We start from the raw sequence: 19471 nt of genomic DNA on the forward strand, positions 1-19471 counted from the left end.
CCTGCTGTCCAAAACAATGCTACTTACTCTGCTTACACTGGTTTGTTTATGTTGCTCTACTCAAGTACCTTCCAGATGACAGAGCTCTACTCACACCTATGCGGAGAACTTGCTTTTTCCCTCATGAACGAGAGGCTTCTTGAGGTCCTCCACACGAGGAGGAAACTGTTCTTCCTCAGTTGGAGGTCTGACTGAGCCAAGGGCGTCCCATCATTAACCAGGAAAACAACGCCTCTGGTGAAATAGAGTCTGCCATGGTCCCCCCTCCCGCCGAGTGCCAGCTATTTCTGTATCTCTGAGTCATTTTCGGGAAGTTTGGTTCCAAGGAAGGCAGATTGGAATCCACTTTACGGAGACTTCGGCCTCTGACATGAGGTGCAGGCTGATGGGAACAGTGGTGGTGATGTCAGCTGTGAGTCACAGCAGCTTTTAAAGAGACTCTTCCCGTCACACAAGGAGGCGTGCGCTTGTGCCTTAGCCTCGGTTCTATACAAGATTCATGGGGATGGTTGAGACGTCTTTCCACTTCAGTGGTGGAGGGGTGATTCACGGGATTTCTTATTCTTGTTCATGTCCAAGTGAAACCCCGAAGCTCCTCAGTGAAAGTGGGCTCCTCCTGTTTGCCCTCCAGGTGTCATTGGTCAGGAGGTTGTTGTGTTAGCTAAATGTTGGAAGCCACAGTCAGTTGTTTGGAAACATCAGCAATGTAAGATAGAAGAACAAGTCATTGATGATGACGAGACGAGACGTGGCCAGACTCTTGCTTGACTTGAGGGGCCAAGAAGAAACAATGACTTGACTTGGTTTGACTTGACCAGACTCTTACTGGATTTGAGGGGGCAAGACGCGATGATGGCTTGGCTAGATGGACTTGACCAGACTCTTACTTGGCTTGAGGGAGCAAGACACAACGATGACTTGGCTTTACGGAACTTGACCAGACTCTTACTTGACTAGACGGAGCAAGATGAAATGATGACTTCACTTGTCTTGACTATACAGGACTCGACCATACTTGACTTGAGGGGGCAAGACGAAACAATGACTTGACTTGACTTGACTTGACTCGTCCAGATGGAACTTGACCAGACTCTTACTTGACTTGAGGGGCAAGACGAAACAATGACTTGGCTTGACCAGACTGTTACTGGATGTGAGGGGGCAAGATACGACGATGGCTTGCCTAGATGGGGCTTGACTAGATGGAACTTGACCAGACTCTTACTTGACTTGAGGGGGCAAGATGAAATGATGACTAGACAGGACTCGACCAGACTGTTACATGACTTGACGTAGCGACTAGACTAAACTTGACAAGGAGACAGTGACTTGAAAATGACTTGTCAAGGACTTGACTTAGGCACACAGACAAAAACACAGGAACCGAGGGGCAGATGACAGGGAAACAAAAGCACTTTTTGGAGGAGGCTGCAGACTAGACAGACACAGGAAGACCACACTAACCCCATAAAAAAAGTCAATGAACATTCAAACTAATAGATGAACAGAACATAACTGGCAAAGCGAGACGACTTCTTCAGAAATATTGTCTTGGAATCGTGCAGGAGTCACGAGGAATTCCTCCTCCTCAGGCTGCAGAGTGATGTTCTTGGATGAAATATCTGAGCCAGGAGGAAACAAGCAGGGGAAGATAAATAATAAGATAAACCACATAATGATGGAGCTGTTGAGCCTCAAAGAGCCGTGTGTGTTTCAATCATGATCTGATAAAAAAACAAAAAAAAAACACATAGGAAATGAACCTCATGATTCTTATCAAGTGCAGAAACCGCACATAAAATATTGTGAATCATCTGTCCTGAGTATTTCTGTGATAAAGAGGCCCTTCAGTCAAGCTTTAGGAAGTCTGGGTTCTAGGACGTCATCTCCAACATTCTTGGTCCCACTCAAACCATCTGACAGTTTTGTCTTCTCCACATGTCCGTCTTCAGAAGATCCCTAAACCATACATCACCACAGCTGCCCCATAAGGCTTGCAGCGACGGTCGTCTCCACCCCTCCCGCACTCTCTTCTTCACCTCCCTGTGTCTACACCTGGGGATGTTGTTCCCCAGAATTTAAACTCTCAGTGTCTTCACTTGTCCTCCTTTTATTACCTTCATGTTACTGACAGAGAGGCTCCTTCACCGGAGGAGAGATGATCGCTGATGTCATCCTTAGCACTGACCTCACACCTGCTCCGCCCCCGCAGGCTGAATAGGTGTCCTCTAATTCACCACAAAAATCCAGCTCGTGCTCGACATCTTTCATTTCCTGCCTCTACTGAAGTAACATTTCCATGAACCCGCTGGTACTGAAAAATTCACACCTATTTTCTGTCGTTTTCCTTCTCTCTCTGTTTGCTCTCTCCCCATAAATCTTTGTGGTTCCCTTCCCTCCGCTCGCTCCCCTCTTGCCTGTCATGCCTGTCAGTGGGAGCTTCTCTCTTCTGGGCCACCTTTCCTCGTATAAATAGCTGGGTGTGTGTGAGAGTGTGTGCCGGCTTCCCTTCATGCCTTGCAGCTGGTGCAGTCTGTGGTTAGGTAGAAAACAAACAACTCGCTTCTTTATTTTATTCGGTCAATAATTGCGTCGGGAAATTCTGCAAAACCGGGGTGAAGAACTCAGATCGATTCAATGAATTTATGGGCTGTAAATCTTGACTTGACTTGACTTGACTTGACTTGTCTAGATGGTACTCGACCAGACTCTTACTTGACTTGAGGGGCCAAGACGAAACAATGACTTGACTTGACTTGTCTAGATGGAACTTGACCAGACTCTTGTTTGACTTGAGGGGGCAAAACGAGGCGATGACTTGTCTAGATGGTACTCGACCAGACTCTTACTTGACTTGAGGGGCCAAGACGAAACAATGACTTGACTTGCCTTGTATAGATGGAACTTGACCAGACTCTTGTTTGACTTGAGGGGGCAAGACGAGGTGATGACTTGTCTAGATGGTACTCGACCAGACTCTTACTTGACTTGAGGGGCCAAGACGAAACAATGACTTGACTTGACTTGTCTAGATGGAACTTGACCAGACTCTTGTTTGACTTGAGGGGGCAAAACGAGGCGATGACTTGTCTAGATGGTACTCGACCAGACTCTTACTTGACTTGAGGGGCCAAGACGAAACAATGACTTGACTTGCCTTAACTAGACGGAACTTGACCAGACTCTTATTTGACTTGAGGGGGCAAGATGAGGCGATGACTTGTCTAGAAGGTACTCAACCAGACTCTTACTTGACTGGAGGGGCCAAGACGAAACAATGACTTGACTTGACTTGACTTGTCTAGATGGAACTTGACCAGACTCTTATTTGACTTGAGGGGGCAAGACGAGGCGATGACTTTTCTAGATGGTACTCGACCAGACTCTTACTTAACTTGAGAGAACCAAGACGAAACAATGACTTGACTTGACTTGACTTGTCTAGATGGAACTTGACCAGACTCTTATTTGACTTGAGGGGGCAAGACGAGGTGATGACTTGTCTAGATGGTACTCGACCAGACTCTTACTTGACTTGAGGGGCCAAGACGAAACAATGACTTGACTTGCCTTGTATAGATGGAACTTGACCAGACTCTTGTTTGACTTGAGGGGGCAAGACGAGGTGATGACTTGTCTAGATGGTACTCGACCAGACTCTTACTTGACTTGAGGGGCCAAGACGAAACAATGACTTGACTTGACTTGTCTAGATGGAACTTGACCAGACTCTTGTTTGACTTGAGGGGGCAAAACGAGGCGATGACTTGTCTAGATGGTACTCGACCAGACTCTTACTTGACTTGAGGGGCCAAGACGAAACAATGACTTGACTTGCCTTAACTAGACGGAACTTGACCAGACTCTTATTTGACTTGAGGGGGCAAGATGAGGCGATGACTTGTCTAGAAGGTACTCAACCAGACTCTTACTTGACTGGAGGGGCCAAGACGAAACAATGACTTGACTTGACTTGACTTGTCTAGATGGAACTTGACCAGACTCTTATTTGACTTGAGGGGGCAAGACGAGGCGATGACTTGTCTAGATGGTACTCGACCAGACTCTTACTTGACTTGAGGGGGCCAAGACGAAACGATGACTTGACTTGTCTAGATGGAACTTGACCAGACTCTTATTTGACTTGAGGGGGCAAGACGAGGCGATGACTTGTCTAGATGGTACTCGACCAGACTCTTACTTGTCTTGAGGGGGCCAAGACGAAACGATGACCTGACTTATTCGTTCAATAATTGCGTTGGGAAATTCCGCAAAATTTTGCAAAATTCCGATCAATTTAGTGAATCATCGGGCTGTAAATCTTGTATATATGTACATGTTGGAGCAAAGAAATAAATAGTGTTCTTATACTGGCACCTGTGCCATTCTTTTGGTGAGATGTGACTTGCTGGAGTCAAATACTCAGGGAAAAACAGAAACCTATGATCTCAGTATTGTGCCTTGTAGCATTACAGCGACAGCTTAATGTGAAATGAGTGAGAGTGTTTTGTATCCTTTCGAGTGTAGAGTGTGTGTTTCCGGCGTGTGCGGCACAGTCGAGTAAAAAATGAAGATGTTGGTTACCACACATGTTGGTTACCACACTGAGGTGTTTGATTCTGACGCCCCGGCCCAACAGTTCATGGCTGTTTCCTGAGAGTGCTTTGGCCGTCAGCGGCTCTCCACGTGAGCATTGCTTGGGATTCCATCACTCCCTTGTCCGCCTCCGCCCTCGTGCCGGCTCTCGCGGCATCGCTTTCAATCATCGCGTCTTAATGGCTCCCTCTTCACCTCTCCCTTGCTCCTGTCTTTCATTCCCACTTCTTCTTTCCCTCAATCACCGTTTCAGCTGTCAACGGGAATATTGACGCTCAATATTTCACGCCGGAAAAACACGGTGATAGTGGTCATGAGGCTGGACCAGCATTTTTTTTCTTTCATCTCTAAGAGATGGAGAGGATCCCAGCCAGCGTGTCCGACCTGTGTAGAGAAACACAGAGCCAAACAGGAAGTGACATGACAAAATAAAAGACTAGGAAGCCCAATCCCCTGCAGTCAAATTCTGTTTAGCTGGACATAATCGAGTCCACATTCATAAATGCACCGTTAGCCTGATCGCACCACTGAGATAATGGCTACGTTTGAAATAAATTTAAAATGAAAATAAATGTTTATTTGGTTGAGGTGCTGATAAGTCTTCTTCACTTCCTGTTGTTGTGTACAGCAATTTGTGGTTGTGTCATCAGACTATGGGTCTTGTTGGGACCACACAAGAGGCCAAGCAGCTAGTTCCCTCCAACCACGACCGATTCATGCAAACAATCCCATCATGAACAGCCATTTTAGGGTTTTTAACTTGATCCGCTCTCTTTTACGCGCTGGTGTTCCCCGCGCAGGTGACGTCTGATTCGTAAAGAGCCAGTTAATAAGGCGAGAGATCTCAAAAAGCTTTGCTGTAAGAGGTCACGACCTCCCATTTAATGCATCCGGCGCAGCTATGACCTCATCCTTAATGGCTTCCTGTGAAGGAGTGGTGGTGGCGGGGGCTGTTTTTGTCTGACCTTGAAGCTTCAGGGGTTTTGGGTCAGCCTCATGTGGCACGTCGACTGACCTCAGATGGAGGAACGTTTGACTGATACTTCATGAGACAGCAAATATATTCAGACATGGCTGTGATGAGAGTAAATCACAGGATGGATGCAAGTCCATGGGAGGAAACAGAAGAGGCAGGATTAAGATTGTAGGAGGCGCCAGATGTCCACATCATTCAGCCGAAGAAATGGATGTGGATTTGGTTGGTACTCACTAGATCCAATGGGAAAACTCAAGGTGAAAAAGTACTTCAAGTTGTCGGTCAAAGAACAGGAAGTAGAGAGATGTGTCTTTACGTGATGTCTAAAACAAAAGGTTTGTCTCATAATGCACTGCAACAGTTGGAGGTCGGGGGAGTCACACCGTTTCACCATGTCCTGGCTCCGCCCTGGGGTCTCCTCCCAGTACCTACGACACCTCATGGAGGTGGAGTCACTGCCTCACTGTGCTTCCTTAATGGTTAAAATGCAAGTGAAATCTGAATAAGTCCTAGAGGCAAGACTGAGAATTACATTTCACAGTTTTATTATTAAAAAAAAAAAAAAAAATCTGACTGATCTACAATTCTGATGCATGAAACTGAAGAGTGATTCATTTGCAAAAAAAAAATAAAAAAAATAACAAAGTTGATTGAAAATAAAAGAGAAAGTGTGGAAAGCAGGTTCACAATCTGCTCAATATGAAACCCATTATCCTAAATATACTTGAGGAAATAATCAAAACGGAAAAAAAAGTGTTCAATGGCCTGAATTTAAAATAGAAATGTAAGGGAATAAACAAATCCATAACAGAAAGATAAGATAAACCGAAGAATTTTCAAATTAAATGATAATATTGGAACATCGACTCAGACGTTTATCACATTATGTGGATCAGAAAATGCTGCTGAAAGAGTAACTAAAGCCCAGTAACACAGTGGGGAGGAACATGAATATCCAACATGAAAACCAATCCTAATCTCTTCCACCCGACTGGCTTCATCCGTATCTGAGTTTTGCATAAGCCTGTTTCATATTGTTGAGCCACATTGGTGACGCCATTCATCAAAATAAAGCTGCTAAATGCCCCTCCTCGGTCCACTGCCTTCAAAAGCGAATCATTTAAGGAGACAGAACTTTGCCTCTCCGTCTCTTTCCCTCCTCAGATCTGTCATGTGTCCAATTTGTCCATTTATCTGTCTGCTATAAGCTCACCATCTGTCTCACTGCTTGACTTTGTGCCCATCTCTCCATTTGCCAGCCATCTGCTTTATCTGTCTGCTGTGCCGTCATCGCGCTGCTTGACTGTCTGTCTGTCTGTCTGTCTGTGGATGACGGTGCAAAAATCACTGCTGTGGTTTGGAGGCTGCGGCACTTAAGGTCAGCGCACAACAACGGTCGCCATAATGGCGATGTATTATTGAGGGAGTGGAGCTGCACACTTTCTCCTGGTCTGGCGCCCAGTGAGTGGATATTGGGTGATGCTTGGTGTGTGTGTGTGTGTGTGGAAACTCCAAGATGTCAACAGCACAAACGTAACTCGGAGTCAGAGGTCGGCTGCCTGATAAAGAATTCTCACATATAAATTGCCTCATAACAACAAACCGTCACTCTCCATGAGCGCGGCGGCTTGTGAGTCTGTAATGTTATTTAAAAAGCACTTTTTCAAGAATATTCCGGGCAGAATTTCATGTGAAAGCTGAGGTCTGGGTCTGACTCGACAGTCAATAAGTCAGTTATAGGATGACTGCAGAAAGTGAACTGAGTCTTTAAGCCTGGATTCATGGCTATGTTTGCTTGTTTCCTATTCAGCCTCTCTTCGCCTGCTGACAGGAGGGCTCACTCTGACCATGCATGAACAGAGTGATCCCTAGGAAGCAGTCAGTAAGTAGCAAGACTCGAGAGGAAAAACTCATGACAATTTTATATAAATAAAGAGAAGAAAAGAAAGATAATTTCAAAGCCAAATGCCACAGTCTCTGAGTGGGAATATTTTGGCTTCAAACCTACTGAGCGAGGTGAGTTTGTCAAATCTGTTCAACACTCAACAGTTCATTTAAGTTGTTTAACTATTATCATTATTTTTAAAGTTATTTGAGAGTGAAATGGTCAAAATACTGATAAGAAATGGATCAATTACAGAGAGATCAAGAGTTTGAGTTTGCTTGTGACATAATTGTGTTATTATTAAATGAGTGCTCACTTTAATATTAAAATAATATCGGATAGTATAATTTTTCGGACAGTTAGTCGACCAGCAATATTTGTTATCATTACAGGCTGACTGAGCTCGAGATGGAATTTCAGCTCACATCCACATGGGGACACACCTCTTCCTATAAAAATAGATAAATAAATGGAGTTGTTTCAGGCATCCACTAGAATCTGCTGAGACCAACTCTAGACTCCATCTTGGTGAGGTCATCAACACTGGGAAGCTGGATTTGATCACGATCTTTAATAATGCTCACGTATTTTTGGAGATTTGTTGCGATAAAGTGAGAAAGTTTATTGTTCTTTTGGTGTTTATTTACAACGATGACGAGTTGCCACGCTCCACTCAGGCTGGTGGAAGTGAGTTGATCAAATCATGGCGGATGATTGACATTTCGAGTGTGAGCTTCACACCTTCAGCTCCACCTCAGCTTGCTCTGCAGCTGCTTGAATCTTCTGTCCCGACTGTTTTCAACTGGTTATTTCTCATTTCCATCCGCAGATTGAGCCCCACGTAAAAGACAAACACGCTCCTGCGATCAGGTCCAAATAAGGTTCCGGCGCCGAAGCTTGCGGGCCACAGATCAGCCTGTAACAGCTGACACAGGAGTTTATTCACCTCCCGCCGGTTGCTGTCGAGCTGCGGCTGTTTTGCCCGCCTCAGCGTGATCTGTTCCACGCTCGCTCGGGGAACGTTGCCTTTTTTTCCGTCTTCGCTCCGACACGGCGCTCCGGCAGTGTCATAGTCAGCCAATTAATTAGCTCCCCAGGCAACTTGGCTTTCCCAGCATGCATTAGTCAAACTTGTCACCGTCTCATTGTAAATGTTTTGGGCCTGACACTTCAGTATAACGCGGCTCACTCGCAGAAACGGCGTGTTGCTGGAGACCCGGAGGGGCTTGGGGTGCAAGTGTCCTGTCTGATGGGAGCATATGTTTGGAGCTATTATGAGCTGGATGTTCTGTCGGGTCCAGTTGGATCTTAATCTTGTCAAGTGCTTTGGAGACCATGTAGCCACCAAGCTACACCAGCATTGAAAGAGAGAAAGAGAGGGAAGTTTGTGCCTCTTTGGAGAGACTCCTACCTCTGTGACCTGAGTGTCAGGTACCATAGTGGATGGTACATGTGACGGTACCTGTGGTAGCTCATGATCTTTTCATTTCACTTATACTTGACTGAAACACCCAAAAAAGTTTAAAAATACAAATACTGCCCCACAGATCAACTTTTATTTTCTTAGTTTTTTTTTTACCTTCCTGGCAAAATAAAGCACCATAATTTCCAGACTATAGAGCCCCCGGAATATTAGCTGCAGATTAAGAAGGAAAATAGATCTTGTTATTAGATGAGCCGCAGCCGTCTATAAGCCGCGGACGCAGTGGGGCTGTCTGTGCCGTAAAAAGGTCAGTGGTGCATGAGGATCACTTCTAAAGTACTTTTGAAAACAGGCTCCAGCATGGAGACTGACTCGTGGAACAAGCGGGGCAATGTTCTGAAATTGAACCATGAACTCCTCACATCTTTTATTGGCATTTAAGCACTCCAAATGTGCTGGTTTTTTTCGAAGTTCCGACACCACAGCCGGTCTCAGCTCCTCCATGAGATCGGCTCTGTGGGCGGAGCTGCGGAGACTCGGGTAAAAACAGCGCACTTTGAGCAATAAAACAATAAAATGCTGTGATTTCATGGGTTTGATGTGACAAGGCTCAATATTTTTGCAGCATGAGGCTCTTCAGCCTGTAAAAATCCATATATTAGCCATGTCATTGTATAAGCCGCAGGGTTCAGACCACAAGTGAAAAGTAGGGGCTTGTAGTCTGGAAATTACGGTAGCAGAAGAAGTCAGGACGTTGAAAAACTGTATAGTGGTGTGGCCTGTTGCCTGCTGAACATGTTGAGAACCACCAAGTTCTGGCATCCTGACTGTGCTCTTAAACACCTAGCCAGGGTTCGGGTTGGTCTCCCCAAAGGTAGAGTTACCCCCAAACCTGGCCTGAGGAGTCGGAATGCTCATTCATTCCAAAGGAAATTGTGCCAGGATCGTTGAAGAGGCCTGGCAACAAGTGCGCTCTCATCTCTCCTATGGCATGGGAACATCAGGGGTTCCTTCAGTTAGCGCGAGCTGGAGAGTCGATGTGTGTTGCAACCAGACCACTGACGTCCATCAGGTTCAACCAGCATCAGGTTGTTGCCCAGCTGGTTGTTTCATGTGTCTTTCGTTCCCCAGCTCACCGAGACAGAAGCGCCGGACAGAACTATTAGATTTGCCCTTTAACAAGGAAAAAGCAATGTAGTTAAAACCCGCCACACACACACACACTCACACTCCCTCCATTAGCTTATTGTGTAAACGACTGCGATGATTAGAAAAGCTAGCTTGTTTAATATAGCAGCACGTGGCGGGATTAACATTCAGAGACCTTTATGAGCTTCTTATTTCACTCGACTTGTGTGTATCTGTGCGTTTGTGCGTGTTGCCTCCTGGGCTTTCTGCTGTCTTGATTCCTACTTCTTAAGCTGCAAAGTTTATTGTGGTGTTATGTAATAGTCCTTTTGGGATTTTTTCTCTGTCAAACTTTGGTCTTTTTTCCCTCCCTGTATTTCCTTACCTAATGATCTGCTTTCTTTCTCCTGTCTCTCCTTCCATGTTTCCATTTCGATCCGTTCCAAAATGTCTTCTTTATGTAACCAACCCAGCAGCCGCTAAGAAAGCGACTGATTTTGTGATGTGCTTGGATGTTATTAAACTCGCTGGGGGAAGCATCATTGTGCTCGCCGTCCTTTAACTGCCTCCCCGTTGTCTTTCCACTATTTTCTCTCTTCAAACTGTCGCGCCGATGTAATCATTTTACACATTTGCATGCCACAGTAATGGAGAGCATTAGCGTCGCATTAGCGCCAGCTACAGTTCTGCATTAAAAGTCTCATTAAATCGATTTGCGTGACAGGATTTTTTAGTTTTTCCTTTAATACAATGCCTAAACTTTAGTGTCACTACATGGTAATGATTTTGTTTTCAGATTTAGAGGTAGATTTTGATGCTAACTATGCTAGCAACGCGATAAATATGGTATTAATGAACCAGTGTCGCTGGGTCATGAAAAAAGGAGAACACAATCTTGAAGCTGCCACGTGATAGGAGATGATCTTAAGTCTATTTTAAGAAACACAGTCCAAGTTGTGGGCTGAACAAACTATACAACTCTTGAAGGGTCGATAACGGGAACTCCTTTAACAAGAAACACATCTAAACAGAATCGGTCTCTGTTTTAATTCTTGGCGATGCTTGTATGAGGAAGAAACATCTCTGTGGTTCACCGCCGACTCTGCCTCATAAAACAAGAGACTGGTTTTCTGCTCCAGGCTCAAGCAAACGGCGGCTTCTCCACCTTTTTCCTATTTATCTGCAGCAATTTTTCGCCATTGGCTTGAGTTTGTAAATTCATTTTTGACTTCCGTGATCTTTGCTTCCAGAAAACAGTCAGTGGCAAAGTGATGCCTGAATATTTGTAGTGGTTCCACATTTGTGGTTAAATCACTGCTGAATTTAGCTTTGAGTCAACTGTTTGTGTGTTTTTGTTGGACTAACAATAAAGTCTAGCTGAAGAAGAGTCATGCTGAGTGAGTTAGTTTCGGTGTAAAACTGAGGATTGAAGCCATTGGGCAGCATTGCGGCATTTAAACAAGCCATGCTGCGAATTTGGAGCTGGGTGTAGTTCCTACTTTACACCTGTAGATGGCAGACACCACCATTTGTGTGTTTATATTACAGATTGGAGTAAATAGAGGTTGAGGGGGGCTGTAGTTTAGTACTGACTGACTCCCAAATCCATCCCATAATGAGCGAGACGGACATGGTGTGCAGAAGCAGTGGTGGAGCCATCATCGTTGTTGCTTGAGAGATGATAAAGATTATCTCCAGTGGATCAGATAAACATCTGTAAATGGTATGGAAATTATGGTTACGTCATGTCGTACAGATGAGATACTTCCATCCCACACTTATGACTCACACTGAAGATTCTTCTCTTATACAGTGTGCCTTCATCTCTAACTGTGATCGACCTTTTGAAATGATGATATGGAAGTGGAATCTTTCATTGAAAAAACTGTACCCAAAAGGTTTCATTTGCCTCCCTTTCAGTCCATGCTTCACTCCAGAGAATAACCTGGGCTCAGGCTGATCTTGACAGAGAAGGCAACTTTCCTAGCTGGAAGGATTGTGACTAACAAGGAAGAAACATTTTGACAGATCTCAGTCAGTTTGCTAAGAGTCATCCTCCTGGTGCTTCCCACTCCTGGAATGGCTGCGCACGCTTCTCAAGCTGTTGGTTTACTCACCTATTGTCGTGTTTGCAGGTGCTAACTGTGTGTCTGATCCCTGCGATTGAGCCGTCCCTTGGGAGAACAGGAGATTTCTCAATCTCCAGACAGGCTTCTGGGTTCTCCGATTGATGGAGAGTTTTGCCAGAGATATAGGAAAACACTTGTGATGAGCGATAAATGAGTGGAGGACGTGGACGGGATCAGAGGGAAAGCTTAAGTGAGACAGACAGTATTGAGCTGAAAAGCTGGTCCTGACTGAAGGATTCTCCAACGGAGGAGAGGGTCTTTTCATTTTCACTTTACGTCTCAATGTCAGTGTTGCGGGAAGAGCTTTTGAGTTTTCACTGCTGTTTCCTCACAATTTGCCACCGGTTCAGTTTGTGATGAACTGACACTCAGTTCTTTGTCAAAATGAAAGGACTTCCTCGCAGCGTCTTCATATCGATCTACGCTTCTAAAATTACTTTACATGTCAAGTGTTGTGCAACATGTTGTGGCCTTTTAATAAACTTCCTGTAACATGTCACCAGTTGTGTTGTGTTAAGTCACGGTGAGTTTTGCGCTTTTGCTTGTTTCCGGTTGTTGTCATTGTCATGCCAAGTTGTCGTCATGTTTTGTCAACTTAAGTCAAGTCTTGTCTTGTCAAGTCATCTCCATGCCAGTCAAGTCTTCACAACAAGTCAAGTAGCCTTCTAGTTGAGTCCCATCTTGTCTAGTCCCCGTCTTGTCTCATCAAGTCATCGCCCTGCCATTAAGTCAAGTCTCCATGACAAGTCAAGTAGCCTTCTAGTTGAGTCCCATCTTGTCTAGTCCCCGTCTTGTCTCATCAAGTCATCGCCCTGCCATTAAGTCAAGTCTCCATGACAAGTCAAATAACCTTCTAGTTTAGTCCCATCTTGTCTAGTCCCCGTCTTGTCTCGTCAAGTCATTGCCATGCCATCTTTAAGTCAAGTCTTCACAACAAGTCAAATAGCCTTCTAGTTGAGTCCCATCTTGTCTAGTCACTGTCATGTCAAGTTGTCCTCATGTTTTGTCAAGTTAAGTCAAGTCTTGTCTGGTCAAGTCATTGCCATACCACTGTTAAGTCAAATCTCCATGACAATTCAAGTAACCGTCTAGTTGAGTCCTATCTTGTCTAGTCACCGTCTTGTCTTGCCAAGTCATTGTTCAGTCAAGTGTCCACTACATGTTAAGTAACCGTCTAGTCGTGTCCCACCTTGTCTCGTCACTGTTGACCCAGTCTTATCAAGTCATCATCAAGTCTTTCAACTTGTAGCCTGTCCTCGCCTTGTCCAGTATCATCCCCGCCCCTGTTTTCTGTCGCCCCCTATGGTTTTTGTTTTGGATGAAACCATGGTTGATCAGAATCGGCCTCTGGATTTTGGATCCAAAACCAGACACCTGTAGATGAAGAGGTTGAAGACCCACTGACAACACTGGACGGCTGGGAGGAAGTCGCTGTGGTCTCTGGACTCTGGTCCGAATAATGTGTGAACGTGCCTCCACACCTGCACCTCACTCGCTTTCCGCCGTCATCAAACTTAAAAAATATTCTCATAGCAATGTTGGACAAGAATACATTAAATAATGAATAATAATTATTTGAGGAATAATTAATTAAATAATAAAAAATGTGAGGAACATATTTAAATTTCTTTCTCGGAAATCAAAAATTTTTTTTGTCCTTTCTCCTTCACTCCTCCTCTTCAGCTATCACACGAAAAACCAGAACCGAAACCTGCATATCACGCTATCGTCTAATTTAATCCCCAAGCATACCTACGTGTGAAAACAAAATACCAAAAGGAATACACAATGTTCTTGCTGCAGTTTCGACTGTGACTGAGCAACTGCCGCTGACAGTTGGCCAGAAGTCGTCCGTCTGCAGTGAGAAGGTAAAGACGCTCGGCAAGACGAGAGTTCTGTTACTTCCGTGATATTCGTCTTTCACATTTTCCGTAAATATTTTGCACCAAATGTTAGTTTGAAGACGCTGTAGAACGACTAAATACTAAGCATATTTATGAGTCCTCATGTGGTCCTCGAACAGGGAATCTGAGACCGTATTTTCCTCATAAATTCTGGCAACAAGTGAAGAGGCACACAGTCGGTCACACGCTTCTCGAAAAGATGCTGTTCTTGCTCTAATGCCGTCACCATGTTAGAGACAGTGGTCTATCAGGGCGTTGCGCATCACCATTGCCCGCCGGTTCACCTCAACACAGCTTGCACTTCACGCCAGCACAAAATGACTGTGAGGTCAGTAAACAACATTGACTTGGCGGCCCATTTGAAGGCGTAGTTCATTAGTCTGTGGGCCAAATGAGTTGCCGAGAGTTTAAAAGACTTGAGGGAATCACGCCAATGGATCCAAGCGGCGGATGCTAGCTGGCTAACGCAAAGGTTGGAGAGATATAAAAGGGCTCGAGATGGCAAATCGAAAAGTGAAGAAGGAGAGGGGTGACTGAGCGCTAAAGAAACTGTGTTTTTCAAAGCTCCGTGTGCAGGCGGCGCTACAGGAAGAGCCCCATGGAAGAGGGAAAAGCCCTGTTTTATAGCCACATAAATCACTGTTCCCTGCGCTGAGGGCTGTAACCTCCCCCCCACTCTGGTAGCACACTATAACCTCCCTTTGACTTCTTGACTTTCTATCTCCCTCTGCCTATTTTGCTTAATTTTTCTCTTTCAGACTCATCTGACCCCTGACCTCCCTCCCCACACTCTATCTCTTCTAAGCTCAAACAACCGAGGCGAAAGGCTTTTTCCCCCGGTTTCTTTCCCCCCTCTTTGATCCCATTCTCCAAGAAGATTCAGCACCTTTTGAGCTTGATAAACGATATCATATGAACGCTAAGCTTTATAACACTCGGTTATGAAACCTTTTGCCTGACGCTGCTGCTGCTTCTCTCTATCAGTTTTGTCTGACCCTGGATAAAGAGAAGAAACCAGTGAAGTGTCGGAGCACCATCACTTAGTTCCGTCATTTAGACGTCCAAATTTCTACAACTGCTACCGCAATTCTGACACGGAGCGGTGCCTTGGCATCATTGTCGTTGGCAGAACTGAGGGAAGTGGTGCAGCAAGGCGGTTTGGTGGCATCGTCTTTCTCCAGTTGCAACACATGCTCACACCTGAGGCGTCACTTATTGACATGATGAATCATCATGAAGCGGCATTTTGCCTTCCGTGTGGCATCTTGACGCATTGGGCGAATCAAATGTTTCCCACCAGCATCATTTCCTGTTGTTGGAAAATAGGGTATATATATATATATATATATATATATATATATATATATATTTAGTAGTACCTTATGGGACCAAGAGCTTCACAACGGTGCCGGAAAGTGTGGCATCATGGCATCATACGGGGTACTTAACTTACCAAGATAAAATTTGAATTGTAAGATCGTCACCGCGGTGCCACCCGATGTCTTAACTCTTACCCCAACTCTGGGTCTGTGAAGTACTTCATTTATATTTGCCTGATTCATCGTGCCATTTTTCAGCACCACGAGTGCGTAACGTGTTGCACAGTGAAACGCTACCGATGGCACTAGGAAATGACCTAAAAGGGGAACGTATTGTTGAGTTGAAAGCTTAATCGTTGTACGTGCAACGCGGAACACGGACTTCGACGTCACCCTGGGATACTTGAGTCCACTTGGCAGCCATCAGATGCCTTGGGAGTGAGAGCATGTTGTCAGTGAAGGCACCAGTGAGCCATTGACTTCACCTGCTCGTACCTGTAGTCTTGGCCATCTTACCACCAGTGGTGCCGGCATGTAGTGCCACAGACCTTTGCCAAGGGCTGACAATGATGGAGGGGTTGACATCTGAACGGAACACCACAGAAAACTCAACATCGCCCGTTACTTCCGAGTTTAAATCCAGCTGGAAGTAGCACTGGGTTTGGTTGTATGTTCGTGCCTAAACTGGTTTCCAGAGAGCCGTCACATTCATCAGACATTGAATCAACAAGTGTAAATGTTTCCAGTGATGAACCTGCGATCTGTTGTGGAAACCCTTGGCTGCTGGAATGGAGCCAATGGAAATGAATGGAAGAATGCTTTTCCCACGTACGGCTCGTTTAACCAAGGGCCACTCTCTGCGTTAGAAATGTCTGAAAATCACAGCGTGATTCAGGAGAGTCAGTGGAACAAATCAAGTTTCTCACCTTCTCATCCACAAAAACAGGGAAACCACATTTCGTTATTCCGGCCCACATGTGCGGCACAGTCTGCCACGGCACCTCAATGCTATTTTTAAACTTGAAAATAAGACTCATATATATATATATACATATATATATATATATATAGAGAGTTTTATCCTGACTTGAATACGATGACCGAGCGTGTGAAGAAAGCGTGTCGCAGCAGATCCTGACAAAACTCATTGGTCTTGGCTGCAGTCTCTGATGCTATCAGCACATTACTTTATTAGCACTTGTGTTTGGTTTTCACGGTGAACATCCCCTCGCTCATCAACCCTCTTCTCCCCCCCCCACCTCTTTTCTTTTCCCGACAGATGGAGAGCGAGACGAAGCGGAGAAAATACTCCACCAGCAGCAACGACTCTGACACCACAGACAGTAAGTTGAAAAGGGATATTCGAGCAGAGAAAGTGTGTGTGTGTGTGTGTGTGTGTGTGTGTGTGTGTGTGTGTGTGTGTGTGTGTGTGTGTGTGTGTGTGTGTGTGTGTGTGTGTGTGTGTGTGTGTGTGTGTGTGTGTGTGTGTGTGTGTGTGTGTGTGTGTGTGTGTGTGTGTGTGTGTGTGTGTGTGTGTGTGTGTGTGTGAGAGAGCAAAGAACCTGCAAGTGTCAGAAAAGTGAGGTCTTGTGCTTCCTTTGTACGCGGAGCTGCCTGACTTTGTCATCTCCCCCGAGGTTATTCCTCATTTTCACTTTCTCAAACGGTTTCCTTTCCTCACCTCTCTCACTCTCCTCCCGCATCAGCTCATTAAAACTTTGAAATAAACATTTAAAAGGAGGAAATGTATTCAGCTGGCACATGCAGCCAACTGGGGGGGGGCACAGGCAGGTCAGACCTTCGTCTATTTAGATGACATCTTCAGAGTTTGTTTGACTTGGTTCATTCCCAGCAAAGCTTAATATGTATCGCGTGTGCGTTTGGAATTTCTCATTCCATTATATCATTCATTATTTTCAAAATGGTGGGCGAACTGGGGTTTCAAAGGTGTAGCCTACAGACCCAATGATTCCCCCCTGGATATTTTCTGTTCCCAGTTTGGTCTGGCAAAATCTCGGCATGTTTATTTTTGTTCATTTTTTCCCTTCGCAACAAGTTTGATTTCATATATTCGTATATTTCCTTTTAGCCTGGCTGTCAATCAAACCCGTCCTGGAGCCGTTAATTCTATTTCCTGTTGCATTCAGGCAGACGTCGGAGGCGGAGATGAGAGTTCCAAAGACGAATACATGTTTTGAAAAGTCTGAAAGTGGGCTGCACTGTGTGAAGTGCACAATGAGGAGCGAGGCAAAAACAAGACTTTGACTTGCTGAAAATGAGAATTCCTTAAAAGGAGAAGTCAAACATTAAACAATGTGTGTCCACAATTGTGAAGGAGTAGAGAGAGGCTGACAGGGAGAGGGAAGCAAGGAGGGCCGACAACAGATCCTGTACCGATGCTGTTGCCATTTATTTACGTCGGAAAAGTCGCCTTTGTATGCGAGCGCTTCAGTTTGAGTTCAGGAACCAATTAAAATACGTGTGACAGTGATGATTCAGACCAACTGCTGCTTCCTACTAACCAGTGTTTGACACCCCCTGGTTTAAAGGGGTCCCCAATCCAACTTCATAGTCTTATGAAGAGCACTGTTGAGTTGCAGTGTCATTGCTGTCTGTGGAATCAGACCCAGATGCAGAGTGAATGCTGGCTGACAGAAAACTCGGAGAACGAGACTAAATGAAAGATTTATTTGACAAAGACGAGTCATACAAAGACGAACAGAAACGGAGAGCACGGAATGGGAAATACACTCAAGGAGAGGGGAAAACCTGAAACAGAAAAGAAGCAAATTATAACTAAGCCTAACTAAAGGGGACAACGCACAGGCCCTCGAAAAACTCACGCTCGGTGGTGGTTCTACACACACACACGAGGAAATAACGATAGATAAGAAAACAAAAGGTGTGTTTTACAAAAACACTCACATGTGATCTAACTGGAGAATAAACGAAGAAGGGAAACAGAGCGGGAAGAAAAAAAAGAAAAGGAAATCAAGCGCGCACACAATTGAGAAGATACAACAAGGCAAAAAGAGAGAGTGGAGTCGTAGGAGAGTTTACCATAGGAACGTGAAGTAACCATCTGGCGACAGAGGAGCTGGCATCGAGGTGTTGATATCCATGGGAGCATGATTAGCAATGCCAGCCGTGTCGCTCGGAAAGCTGGGGAAAAACAAGGAAACGGACAACACAGGACACCACTGGAAATCACACAAATAAAATCACAAAATAAAACAAACATGACAGTCAAATTGTGGTCATGTCACTGAGATATGGGAAACTAAACTGGTGCTTGAACAATGTGAAAACAATACTGGATTATTTTGGCTGTGTTGGTCACTGCCACGAAGCTCGGTTTAGGCTCACTGGAGTCAGAGTTAGATGAGTCAGAGATGAAGATATTGAGGATGTTATTAAAACGACTAGAAAGGATGATGAATCAAGTCAGATTCTCACTGTTCTCTAACTCTAACTGTTCTCTAACTTCTAACTCATTTCAAAGGACGAGATCATAGATGCGTTGGAGTCACAAGAAATCAGGGGCTCCAGTGGCATCATGGGATACTCTCACTCGGCTCTAAAGTCACACACATACACACAACTTTTTCTCTTCAGATTCTGTATCTGGACATAGCAAAGGTTTATATGCCTGACATCCCCACCTGAAGTGTGGTGATCATGGAGAGTTACGTCTCCTATAGAAATGAATGTGGTGGTCAGAGGTCGGCGCGTGAGTCAGAGTGGGCCTCCTGCTGGCGACGGTGACACCAGGTTATCAGGTCCCATGTGAATTCTGGAACCTGTGAACAGAGAAATGCTTTTAATTAACGCGCACAGCCGGGTTGGTCACCACCAACTGTGCTGCAGCTCTTTGGGCGCAGCGTGGGCATGTAACCCGCGTGCTCTTTTTACGCTTCTCCCACTCGAACACACAGGCCGACACACGTTTGCACATTTATTACTGTCGAGCTCAACTTAATATATCTATCGCTGGGTTAGTTGGATGCTTGTTTTTATATTGCAGTTACTTGGAAATTATTTAAATAATCATAATCATAATAATAATGAAATAATAAAATAGTTTGAGTCAAATTATACTGATTTATTTATA

General features: G+C 44.9%; 1 protein-coding gene across 3 annotated transcripts in view; it reads left to right on the forward strand.

The window, feature by feature from the left end:
* The window catches only part of jade2 (jade family PHD finger 2), a 117675-nt gene that overhangs the window by 4082 nt on the left and 94122 nt on the right, over nt 1-19471 (forward strand). For all 3 annotated transcript variants that reach the window (XM_053846294.1, XM_053846293.1, XM_053846295.1), the window contains exon 2: nt 16640-16703. In XM_053846294.1, coding sequence (XP_053702269.1) covers nt 16640-16703 — 64 coding nt within the window. The remainder of the gene's footprint in view (nt 1-16639; nt 16704-19471) is intronic.

The sequence above is a fragment of the Synchiropus splendidus genome, chromosome 17 (assembly GCF_027744825.2).
Source record: "Synchiropus splendidus isolate RoL2022-P1 chromosome 17, RoL_Sspl_1.0, whole genome shotgun sequence".
NCBI lineage: Eukaryota > Metazoa > Chordata > Actinopteri > Syngnathiformes > Callionymidae > Synchiropus > Synchiropus splendidus.